The 12,484-nt window shown below is 36.9% G+C and overlaps 2 protein-coding genes across 2 annotated transcripts; both read right to left on the bottom strand.

Annotated features, from left to right (window-relative positions):
- Window positions 1–355: 355 nt before the first annotated feature.
- LOC140753875 (uncharacterized) lies at window positions 356–2,592 on the bottom strand. Its single transcript, XM_073088680.1, has 3 exons — window positions 2,345–2,592; window positions 1,107–1,327; window positions 356–729 (listed from the first exon to the last, which is right to left on the bottom strand). Exons 1-3 carry the CDS (start codon window positions 2,394–2,396, stop codon window positions 589–591), a joined length of 414 nt encoding a protein of 137 aa, XP_072944781.1. The 5' UTR covers window positions 2,397–2,592; the 3' UTR covers window positions 356–588.
- A 1,137-nt stretch (window positions 2,593–3,729) lies between these two features.
- On the bottom strand, window positions 3,730–12,220 carry LOC140753876 (UPAR/Ly6 domain-containing protein crok). The gene is made up of 3 exons (XM_073088681.1): window positions 12,063–12,220; window positions 5,347–5,552; window positions 3,730–4,333 (listed from the first exon to the last, which is right to left on the bottom strand). Exons 1-3 carry the CDS (start codon window positions 12,112–12,114, stop codon window positions 4,196–4,198), a joined length of 396 nt encoding a protein of 131 aa, XP_072944782.1. The 5' UTR covers window positions 12,115–12,220; the 3' UTR covers window positions 3,730–4,195.
- Window positions 12,221–12,484: the final 264 nt, after the last annotated feature.

Here is a 12,484-nt window from a genome sequence, read left to right as displayed (position 1 = left end):
GATTTTTGCTTTTCAATGCGTAAGTGGCCGTTAGCAACGTGCCTCTACGAGAATCCTTCGTAGACTTTTACGTAGATCCTTCGTAGACCTCTACATTAATCCTTTGTAGGTAGCTACGAGAATATGCACTCATTATTAGAATAGACCTTATATTTTTTTTATCCATAATTTGAACTTTTGTTCAATACTAATAGTTTGATATAGAAGCTACCAGACAAGTAGACCAAACTGGGAAACTTTAACCCGTACTTTTAAATTAATTTTAAATCGTAATCTAATATCTAATATACTTTGTCTAGAAAAAGCTTATCATCTATTATAATATAAAAACAAAGACAAATGTCTAGATTTTTTATTTTTATATCACATTGTTTTATAGTCTACATTTGCATATTTTTCAAATATTACAGAAAAAAAAACAGACAATATACGAAATAAAATACTCCCCCATCTTTCTTTTTGGAAAACCATATAATCTATGATCGACTCTTACATTTTAAAATATATAATATTAAATTAAATTCGATACAACAACCAAACGCATTTAAAAACCAGTTAACATAATTTTAATATGACATCTTCGAACATCTATTTTAGCATAAACGTCATGAGTAAGGTTGCGAGGAGGCCATAGGAGGCCACGAGGTCCCCGGTCCCGTTACACAGGTCGGAGGAGCAGGAACACACTTCTTGCCGACCGCCGTACCCAGAGCGATGGTAGCAAGCACCCTAGAAAACGAAAAATAATAGTATAGTATTAACTACTGGTACAATTACATATTTGTTATCTATCATCCCACGGTGTTTTACACGTACAAATCCACAACAACAAAAATACAAAACAAACGCTTTGATTAGTTTCTTGAAGGTTGTACTTAAAACTACTTAGTGTGGTTTGACTCCGGCGGCACTACCTATTTCTGCCTGATAACAGCTGTCTTAAGCATTGCAGGGTTCTTATTTAAGAGTGTATTAAGGAAGACGTACTTTTCCGAAGCATTCCAGCTAAATCCTCAGGGGTAGGATGCATCTGTGGCCGACCTGGACTGGTGGACTTCATGATCATCTGCTGCTCATATAGTGAAAAGAAATAATATAATCCCTACCTTATACCGCGTCTCATCCCACCCACAGCTGCGTATCACCCTGCTGCTGGGAAGGTGGCCGTTGACCTCATAGTCCACGTGCTGCACTATCTTGCGGCACAGCGTGTGCGTCAGCCCGCGGTCGTGCTCCGAGCAGTTCCGCTTCAGGCTGTCCGGCAGAACTGCCTCCGAGCAGTACGAGTTGGTAGCACTGTTGCACTCATAGCACATTATCGCGTACGCTGGAAGTTGGCATAAATATACGCTTATTTCTTAGTATAAGTAATTGTATAACAGGTGGGCCACAATACCTTTTATGAAATGTAACAATTAAAAAAGGGGCGATCTGACCCGGGTCTAATTAGCTTTTTACTTTACTTCCTACAGGAATAGCTGATAAACTCAATTTACGTCCCCAAGCACAATAAGGGGACGACAAAATTAAAATATAATGACCTCCGTTTTTCGGCTGACCTTAGAGGGAATTCGACGAATTCTACTTTCGCCCTGAACAACGTGAACTAACGCTGCTATTTGTAATATTGTTGTTATTTCGAAATGACTGTTATTTTCTAAGCTTTATTTCTTTTCAGCTTTTTTCATTTTAAAATTTGCCTTGAGATAAGTGGAGACGGCCATCATAGATATCACTGTTTAATCTGAAAAAGTATTTGCCTACCTGAAATCGGTTATAATTTGACAGAAATCTGTATGACGGTAGAAGTGAGTCTGTTGAACCACGAATCGATCTTCAAAAACCATAAATCTTCTAATATTTTTTTCATGGTACTGAGTAAATCCGTAACAAAAAAATATATTTTAAAATCTATCCGGTCCCCCTTCCCCACAGGGAGGGGTTAGGTTATACCCTCTTCACTTAACGCCTATGTTAAACTCTACATCTAACATGATATTCGTTTCGAACGGCTTCTAATATTTAAATCACAATTTGATGATGGCTATTCAGCCTTCAAAATATTCACAATATTTGTTGAGATTATTTATTCAGCTGTTCTGTCTGTCCACCAAATTAGTCATGGTATGTTTGTAGGTACGTATATAAAACTAATCAATTTCGATTTCACTACGCGAAACTTATAAAAGGTTTAGAATACATGACACTAGCCATGTTGATTAGAATGTCAGGACTAAATATTGATACCTTTAAATAAAGGACACTAAATCACTGACAAGGCAAAAAATTAGGTACTTAAAAAAGTACAATAAAAAGCTAACAAGTAAATAATAGGGACACTTACCGTTCCCTACGAATCCGAACAGGACACAGAGTGCAAGGCCGATGCTCTGCATGACTGCACTGCTTCCGACCGACAACTGAGCACTTGAAGCTTAGGCCTAAACAGCCGTATGCCTATAGCCTATAGCCTATAGCTTACACACATACTGGCGCGAGCCGCAGTGCACTAGCCGCTGCCTGAGGTGTCACTTACTCATAATGACCATATTAACACTATGTATGTTATATTCGAAATCATTCATTGTTTTGACTTGATTATATTTTTGAAACGATGGAATTTGATATGAATATTAACCTTGCAGCAGGAAAAAGTGATCTCTGTCATTTGACTATAGCAATTAATTCTTGTTGCGTTTGTAAGCCTCCTGCCATTTGCTTCGAATATGCTTTAAAAATACTTTAGGAGGAAGCTCATTACATATTTATTGTGAATAATAATCTCTAAATTGATAATATGTATTTATTTTATTTTAGTTATTTACTTTTGTACACCTTAAACTAAGGGTTACAAAGGATAACCTCAATGCCTCATGGCATTCTCTCCCAGTCGACCCTGGATGATGGCGATAGCATGTATTTAGGTATTTTAAAATTGAAATACGTAAATATTATGAGCCAAATATACTTATTTAATTGTAATATTGATTTAATAGCTAAGTTTATCATCCCAATTATAATGAAATTCAATATATTAGGATTAAATTTTAATATATTAGGGTAGAATAAGACGCTGGTAACACTAATCTAAAGTAGAGTTAAAAACTACTTAATCATATAATGACAATACACAGACAAGACTCTACGACGGTTTCATTAATAAATATCTAGAGCACATATATAGAGCGTGTTACCTTCCTATTGTGTCATCAGATTGGGAGGATGTGGTTCATTGAGCGCCGTGTAACGGATGAGCACAATTGAGATGGTTAGGTGGGTTGATATGACGGACTGATTTCATGATTAGGATTTGGAATTTGGCCTCATTGGTGCCTACAGTGTAGATTCAATTGACGACAGAATTTTCACGAGATGGTTTAAATTTTAATGAATCTGACGTCATATCTAATGGTGGTAAAACCAATGGCAAAGATCGTAAAGTTATGCTGAAATTCAAATAATTAACAAATATAAATTAAAGATTCAATTAATGATTATGGTCATTATGTGATGGCTGAAGAAATTACAGTTTCTAAGCTGCAGTTACAATTTATAGTTAATGAAGAAGTAAGTGCAAAAGTAATATTGAAAGTAGATCAACTATTATCATTAATAGTTAAGATAGTTCAAAAAATATAATTAGTTATTAGTTACTTATAATCTGAAAGTAATCTAAGTAAAAATTGATGAGTAGACAGGCGGTTCAAGTTGTTGTAAATAAAATAATAATACATTAAAAACGTTTAATAAATACACTCGCATTTTACAAACACAACAACAAAGCTATCATAGCGTAGGTACTAGAATAATTTACAATCATCATGATACCACTAACATTAGTAAACAGAGGTAATCTATATATCGTTTAAGACATCATTAGCGACTGAATCCTCAGCTGCTAACAATGTCCTCATTTTCAACATTATCACCTATTTACATGGGTCCGCTAACTCAGGTGTCTTACGTACTAACCATCTATAACAATACAGAACACAAGTGGGACTTCGTTCATATAAGTAATGAGTAAGTATACATCTAACTTTACTAATTTTGCCCTATCGGCAATCAGATCTATTCTTCTGGTGACATATCTGATATCTAGTGCCAAATAATTGCTATTAAACAATAAGGAATCGCTATAATTTTTCAGATCTTTATTATTTTTTGTCTAGGAGATGATTGGAAGTACGATTGTCTAGAACCTTAGTAATGCGAATGTAAGGAGCATGAGGGCGGTGGCGCCGACCGGTAAGGATGCCGAGTTGCAGCCGTCCTCCAAGCATGAACACACTTCTTGCCTGCCTCCGAACCCGGAGCGCTGGTAGCAACGACCCTGTGGATAAAGGTTAGATCAATGTAGATTCGTTGATTGCCGGGGTCAGCGGTAAGGTCACAACAACACAGATTTGGGCAAGTGCAAAATTTAAGTAATAAACAATTTTCCTGTCACCCCAAGATGTTGTATTTCTAGACTAGTACAAAAAAGATATTTATTATATGATAACATTAAAAAATAGGACAGATTTTTTCGTTGAGTTTGCAACACATGCCAAAAACGATGATAGCGTGGTTGAAAATCAGCTTCTCGATAGGAGATCCGAGATTTGAATCCCAGGCCATGGACAAAATATCAGGCTCCAATATTATTGGATTTTGTTTTTCAATGTACAATTTGCAAACCTAAGGCTCACAAGGCTGACAAGCACCAAGTAGCCTCGAATATTCTGTGCAAGTATATCGTGATAAAAAAGAAATCATTTCTGCAATTTCGAAGTTTACGTCCAATAACATTTTTATATGGAACATTTTTTGAGATAACATTTAAATGACCAATTTCGTTCAATTTGGACCTAACGGGACCACTTATTTGATTGTGCAGACAGTTACACTAAAATATGGATGTAGTCCACCTACATTGACTGGGAGATTCAAGGTTATTTTTATTTAAAGGTGGTAGAACTCTATCAGTGTGAGGCGACACCACCGCCATCTATTTCCAATTTACAGCAGCATTTTTTAATGTTCTTGTGTTTCGATTTGGAGTATGTATTAAGAAAGATATATAGTATTCTGTTTGTCTTAATTTTTGTTCTCAGGAGTTGTTTTAGGTGTGTTATACAAGTTCAGGTAGAATTCGGTGTAAATTTAGATGATTTTAGATGATGATGAATTTTAGATGAACCTAACGACATCTCTTAAATTAAAATCCGCCATGTCGTTTTGTCTTAGACTTGTCAAATAATAAGACGTACCTACATACATACTCTCGAAAAATATTACCCTCTGCAGATAGGTAAAAAACATAGAACCATCAATTACTGTTTTACTTATTCAAAATATCCTCACCTTATAACTGCTCTCGTCCCAGCCACATCCCCGGATGATTCTGCTGTCTGGCGGCATGCCGTTCATCTCGAACTCCACCACCTGGGATATCTTCCTGCACATGGTGTCCTTGGGCCCGCACGGCAGCCGCAGCTCGTCCGGCAGCTTCTCCATCGAGCATCGTGAGTCGTTGTGGCTGTTACACTGGTAGCATGTGATGGCGAGACCTGGGGGAGAGTTAATTGCCGTTTATTGAAACTGTTTACAATATTCTATATAGATTTCTTATCAGCTTTTTCGAAGGTAGAGCTTTTGTAGTTCGGCTCTGGTGCAGTCCCAGGGAGTGAGTCATGATCCCCCCCCCCTTGGTCAGTTTTTTTTCATGGGAAAACACTGCATGGATTCCTCTCTGCCGCGAGGGTAGCGGAGAGGATATCGTGGACTTTACAATAAGTATATTAAATTTAAAACGTGTTAGAAAAAAGAGGTCTAATTTAACCAAATTTCCCCTGTGACCTCCCCTCCCCAAAGTCTTCTACTGCAATCGCGCCTGCAGATAGACTACTTGCTCGTTGCTACTTCTATATTATAAAACACACACATAAAAGAAAATATCATAGCAATAACACAACGCACACTTATACAATTATTCAAATAATAAGTAGTGCAAGTACAACATTTTTAAAGTTCAAGGACTTTGGGGCATCTATAAATTATGTGACACAATTTTAACGATTTTTCAACCCTCTCTCTAGTGAGATGACGTGAGATTTAGCTCAACTCCCTCCATCTGACGTCATATTTTTCAAGATGTGTGTTTCTAGTGTAAATGTATTGAGTTCATTATAAAAAAGAAAAAAACAATAACTTGCTCTATATATTTTTTATAAAAGTTATGATGAAGAGACATGATTTATTTAATTTAACACTATTTTCTCGCAATGTTACTTTTTTCTTGTGGAAAGAAAATATTAGTACAGGATCCCTAGTATAGTTTTCATCATTTATTAATAACAAGCTGATTTTTCGTGAGTAGCTTCGTTTCGACAAGACGCCCAACATTTTTCCTTACAGCAATGTTGGTAAATGGTAGCTTGATGGGGCAGCAAGGATAAAATATGTTGACCGGACGAATTCTAAAAATTTATTAGTAACCAAATTTTTCTTTGTTAATTATCACGATAATTATTTAAATAACGTGAAAAAATATTTGTCCTACAAAATATAAGGTTTTTATTAAGGCGTCCCCCCTCTCCAACATGTATCATAAACAAGGTCATGAAAAATAATTACTAACCAGCTGATTTTTTTTTTATTGGCTGTCTACCATTTACATAGTCTACCATGCACATTGTCCTACAAATTACATGGTATGTCATCTCGGACCTACACTTAAAAGTTGTAGTACTAATACTTAATGTAAAAATAATTAGTATCAAGCTGAGTGTTCCAGAATAGCTTCGTTTCAATGAGACGCCCAACAAATTCTCGTACGAAAGTTCTCGATTGTGGTTTATAACTAAAATAATAGGGATGAAATATGTTGATTTGACGAATCAAAAAAAAATATTACTAACCGATTTTTTTTTTATTAATTATCGAGACAATTATCTAAATAACGTGAAAAAATATTTGTCCTACAAAATATAAGGTTTTTTTTAAGGCGTCCCCCGTCTCCAACATGTATCATAAACAAGGTCATAAAAAATAATTACTAACCAGCTGATTTTTTTTTATTAGCTGTCTAACATTTACACAGCTTACTACCCACATTGTCCTACAAATTGCGAAGTACGTTATTCCAGTCCGCCAGTTTTATAGTTTATTTATATTATATTATAGTTAAATTACAAATCTTGTAGGATTAATAAAAGTTACCCTTTTTTTTGTAGGACATTGTTTTATTTAGTTAAAAATGATATTATCCTATCACGTGATACCTTTGTCCTACAGTTACTAATAAAAAAAATAATCCTGCGGAATTAACATCTTTTCAGCGTAGGTCCGAGATGACATACCATGCAATTTGTAGGATAATGTGCATGGTAGACTATGTAAATGGTAGACAGCCAATAAAAAAAAAATCAGCTGGTTAGTAATTATTTTTCATGACCTTGTTTATGATACATGTTGGAGAGGGGGGACGCCTTAATAAAAACCTTATATTTTGTAGGACAAAAATTTTTTCACGTTATTTAAATAATTATCTTGATAATTAACAAAGAAAAATTTGGTTACTAATAAATTTTTAGAATTCGTCCGGTCAACATATTTTATCCTTGCTGCCCCATCAAGCTACCATTTACCAACATTGCTGTAAGGAAAAATGTTGGGCGTCTTGTCGAAACGAAGCTACTCACGAAAAATCAGCTTGTTAGTAATAAATGATGAAAACTATACTAGGGATCCTGTACCATATGTGATATTTGCCGTAACTCTCCCTCCCCCTATACTTAGTAAAAGTAGATGAGATTTGGCTCGAGTCCCTTCCTCCCTTAAAATCCTCACGCAATTAACGGACGCCTCCTCTAGTATCTTATTTTTATTAAAAGTGTAAAAAGTTTATCACCCTTCATAACTTCAAAATGCCAGCAATACTAGCCTCCACGGTCTTATTCGAAGAGTCTTAGGTACGTTTATAGACTATGTCGATAATTTTACACCAGTTTTACCGAAGGTGTGACCAATGACCATTCCGATCGATAAGTGAAAATTAGATCACTTGGCACTTTGATAGGTCACCTGTGAAGCTCAAAATAATTTAGGTCAGAGGCTTTGTTAGGTTTTCTAGTTGGGAGACTCTTGCATACAAATAGTTTGTTACAAATTGGAAGGTGGTAGAACCAATAGGTTCGATGGTGGAAGTACCACTGCCACTTTTATTTCTAACCTAAAAGACTTTGCATTTTGGTTGAATGGCGTAGATGCCGGCGGGCTTACCTATTTTTTGAAGGTGGTAGAACCCTTTGTGGTTCGACTCCGGTAGCACCACCGCCACACCTATTTCTGCCTAATAACAGCAGTGTTAAGCGCTGCTGTGTTCCGTTTTGAAGGGTGTGGTAAGGGAGACATACTTTTTCGAGGCGTTCCAGCTTAGTCCTCAAGGGTAGCGGCGCATCTGTGGCCGACCTCAGGTAGGAATATCTAATTTTATCTGGGGTTGATTACAGATGTCCAGGGGCGGCAGTAGCCACCATCAGGTGGACTGCATGCTCGTCTGCTACTCCTATATTATAAAAAAAGGTGATCATCTTAGACCTATAAAATAGTCATCGGATCAGTGATTGACTTCAAGTTGAACAGGTGTTATATTAAGTTAGTTACACATGTTTATGGGCGGTACTGACCACTCCCCATCACTTCCACCTTATAAAAAAGAAACTTGTAATAAAAAGGTATTTTTGTGAGCGTCGTTAAATAAATTTACTGTTGACAGTGTTGACTTTGACTGTTTCATCAACGTAAATGTCTTTGACTTTTGAGAATGACTGACTGATGAGCAGATGAACTGCATCGACGTCATATTGGAATTATGCCATGTTAGTCCCATGACACACAAATTTAAAATTCACAGAACACCGGTTTGGAAAGGACTCTTATATTTATTATTAAGGCCTGACTTTCAATCCGGGACACAAAATTAGCACTTAATCTTGAAACACTAAATAAAATGAAAATATAGAAATCGCAGTTAAAACTCATTGCACCTGACATATTTGTGGGACAACGTGCGTAGTCATGTTTCAAATTAACTTATTTTCCTCATTGCACATTACCTACCCAATTTGCATAACTAAAAATTATAATAATAGAAAAAAATACAAAAATATAATACCTAAGTGTGAAGGACTGACTGGCCGCCTACTAACCACAATCGAAGCATCGGGCAATTGGGTTGCCACCTTATAAATGTATAAATTTACCGCAAGATGTAATGACACCTCTATATGTAAGGACAACACATAAGTATTAACCTAATCAGGATATTGTTAGATGACATTGGTTAACTAACACTGGTTAACAAAATTTTGTCCTTTTTGTGATACGAAAGCTTTTATTAAATTTTAAATGTACTAGGGCCAATAAACATTTTTTTATAATATAGAAGTAGCAAACAAACATACAGTCTACCTGTACCCTTACCAGGAGGTTTTACGTTTCAACAAATATGACTGTTTTTTTTTTTCTTATTCTAATGAATATTTATATCGTATTTATAGCGTTATTTATATCACAAATACATATTTATATGCTCGAGAGGGACTTATTTTATCGCGTCTGGGAATACTTGTGCTGCATCCTTTAGCGATTAGATACTGCCGGATTCAGCACAAAATATGACTGTTTTGGTATTTGTTTACTGGTGTGAGATTTTTTTTTTTATAAATCTCTCAAATATGTTACAAGTATATGCCCCTGAAATTAAACCATACCTAAGAACTTTCTTTGTGCCGTCAGGAGATAATATATTTTCGAAAAAGCACGAAAAAAAGCTACATTCTTTTTTTGATTTGTTAAAAGATGGAAAAACCATCTCATTGTTCTAAGCTACAGGAACCACCTGACTCAGCCTTACAATATGTGTGTCAAGTATGAAACTAATACTTGCCTAGGACACTAGTGGCGACTACTATACTCCTTTGCCATATCTGTATTATACAAGAAAATCAAACATTAAACTTTTGTGTCAAACGCTACTGCACCTATGCTGATTTGTAACACGGGCATTCCAAAAATGAGGTATATTTGGGTAAACTTGTATTTGACTTGTACGAGGCGTTCCTTCTTAGTCTCCCGGGACAGAAGCGCAGCGCAGACAGACTAACGTAGTCCTATATATATTTTGGGTATGACTATACCCAGTTAATCTGCCTACATGCTTAAATTTCAACTGTGACGTCATTCCGCGTAATAGTTTTATGAAAGCGGGGACGATATGACAGAAATCAAATTTGAGGAGTGCCCCCACTTCGCTAATTACTTAACGTCTTTACATAGAGCCTTGCATTAATAACCTAGTTGGCAGGCTGTAGGTACTCCATAATATGAGGCATTCGTTAAAGCTTATAAAATGTTCCTTTAAATATAATTACTTATTATACAAACAATGTGCCATAGACACACAAAAATTGAGTGTTTTTATGAAATTAAAGTAGCTACCATACATTTGGTCCATTTTTTATTTATGTTATAAAAGTAGGACAATAACGTACATTTCGTTTGACGGTAAGTAGCTACTGCGGACTATAAACAGTTATAAACAATCCCAGATTAGAGGTCCGGAGGCTGCCACACATATTTCTGAATATAAAAGCAGTGTTAAGCTTTTCAGATTTGGTTTGGTAATAAAGACAATATACACGAGACATTTAAACTTAGTACTTAGTATAGGGATAGTCGCGCAAATATAATTCAGACAGAACTCCAAAACTATGCAGAGTTTATTACGAATGTCCATAGGCAGCAGTATTCACTTGTTCTTAAAAAAATCAATGATGAAAAAATCAATCATCGAACATCTCATATCTTCTATATAAAATTCTCGCGTCGCGGTCATAAACGGCTTTACCGATTTCCACCAAATTTTATATGCATGTTCAGTAGGTCTGAGAATCGGCTACTATCTATTTTTCATACCCCAAGTGATAAGGGTTGTTCACCCTTAACCATTTTTTAATTTATATGGCAACACAACGTTTGCCGGGTCAGCTAGTAACTATAATGCCTCGCCACACACATAAAACTGGGCCACAGGAGCGCTACACTACCTTTTTTATAATATAAGAGTAGCAGACGAGCATGCAGTCCACCTGAAGGTAAGTGGCTACTGCCGCCCATGGACATCTGCAATAAACCCCAGATAGGATTGGATATTCCTACCTGAGGTCGACCACAGATGCGCCGCTACCCGTGAGGACCAACCCTTCAAAACGGAACACAGCAGCGCCTAACACTGCTGTTATTAGGTAGAAATAGGTGTGGCGGTGGTGCCGCCGGAGTCGAACCACAAAGGGTTCTACCACCTTCAAAACCTACCTACCTACCTACTTACTAACTACTACTACTACTACTAAGGTACTACCTGCCTATGCTTCGAGTAGGTCGGTAATATTGTTGTATTACAAAACCATGGAAAGTACTACCAAATACTACAACTTTTTTAACAAGATTGCAGTAGAAAAAGGCATGCAGTCCACTTGATGGTAAGTGGCCACTGCCGCCCATGGACACCTGTAACTAACTCCACGCAGAACGGAGGTTCTACCTGAAGTCGGTCACAGGTGAATTTCCATTGCTGAGGATTAAATCAGCCGGCATCCATACCCTTCCCCCCAAATGCAGAAGAGCGTTAAGCTAGACGGCCAGAAATAGGTATGGCGGTGGTACCTCCCTAAAAGCTACACAAACACGCAGCATCATAGATTCATATACATAAAACGGCAAATAAATATGATCAGAATTAGATTTCATAAAACGAGAATAGAACACGCCTATGTTAACATCTAAAATAAACTGTTTGATCCGCGAAATCTAACCTAACCTTATTCCTGAAAGTTCAGCACTCTGCCCACGAAAACTAAAACTTATTACGCAGTCGTTAAATTCAATTTAAATTCGTCGCGTTAACTGTGTCATCCGTCAAAGTTCAAAGTCAAGTCTAACGGTCTTTAAGAGAATTGTCGCGAAAATTGAGCGGAAAAACCCCGGCGTATCGATCGGTGAGTAAAAAGACAAACCTTGCTGGACCAAGCACATGACCGCCAAAAGGCACAGCGTTACGAGCGCCATCTTGGGTTCAATCGAGCTCGCACCGGTTTCCTCCGCTGTAGACCGCGCGCGGGTGGATGTCGGCCGCGACTGAACTCGAACTAGGTAACTACACGCGTTACTATATCTATGATCCAGATCGGCGGTGCTTATTCAATTGCCGTAACACTCAAGGAAATTAGCTGATATATTGCACATACCGTATCGGCAATATGAAAATGCCATCGCCCCAGGCCCGTTGGGCGGCCAGAGAACCGGTGGATGCCTTGCAGATTAAACTGGCCCGCTTTCAGATCTTCTCGATTACTAACTGTCTACATCCTTTTTGAGATTAACCTCGAAAACACGTCTTGAAACTGGTGAACAAAATTAAGGAAAAAATGTCATAACA

This window comes from Epargyreus clarus, unplaced genomic scaffold (assembly GCF_041222505.1).
Source record: "Epargyreus clarus isolate Ecla_fem2 unplaced genomic scaffold, WU_Ecla_fem_2.2 ptg000027l, whole genome shotgun sequence".
NCBI lineage: Eukaryota > Metazoa > Arthropoda > Insecta > Lepidoptera > Hesperiidae > Epargyreus > Epargyreus clarus.
The sequence above is the reverse complement of the archived record's forward strand: the minus strand, read 5'-3'. Positions and strand labels throughout refer to the sequence as shown.

What these genes read in the sequence shown, in the direction of transcription:
- LOC140753875 (XM_073088680.1), bottom strand. Translation starts at nt 2,396, where the DNA reads ATGCAGAGCATCGGCCTTGCACTCTGTGTCCTGTTCGGATTCGTAGGG. An exon ending in GTTCGGATTCGTAGGGAACG is followed by an intron (nt 1,328 to 2,344) that starts GTAAGTGTCCCT and finishes GCCAACTTCCAG; the next exon opens with CGTACGCGATAATGTGCTAT. An exon ending in GGGATGAGACGCGGTATAAG is followed by an intron (nt 730 to 1,106) that starts GTAGGGATTATA and finishes TTCGTTTTCTAG; the next exon opens with GGTGCTTGCTACCATCGCTC.
- LOC140753876 (XM_073088681.1), bottom strand. Translation starts at nt 12,114, where the DNA reads ATGGCGCTCGTAACGCTGTGCCTTTTGGCGGTCATGTGCTTGGTCCAG. An exon ending in CATGTGCTTGGTCCAGCAAG is followed by an intron (nt 5,553 to 12,062) that starts GTTTGTCTTTTT and finishes ACTCTCCCCCAG; the next exon opens with GTCTCGCCATCACATGCTAC. An exon ending in GGGACGAGAGCAGTTATAAG is followed by an intron (nt 4,334 to 5,346) that starts GTGAGGATATTT and finishes CTTTATCCACAG; the next exon opens with GGTCGTTGCTACCAGCGCTC.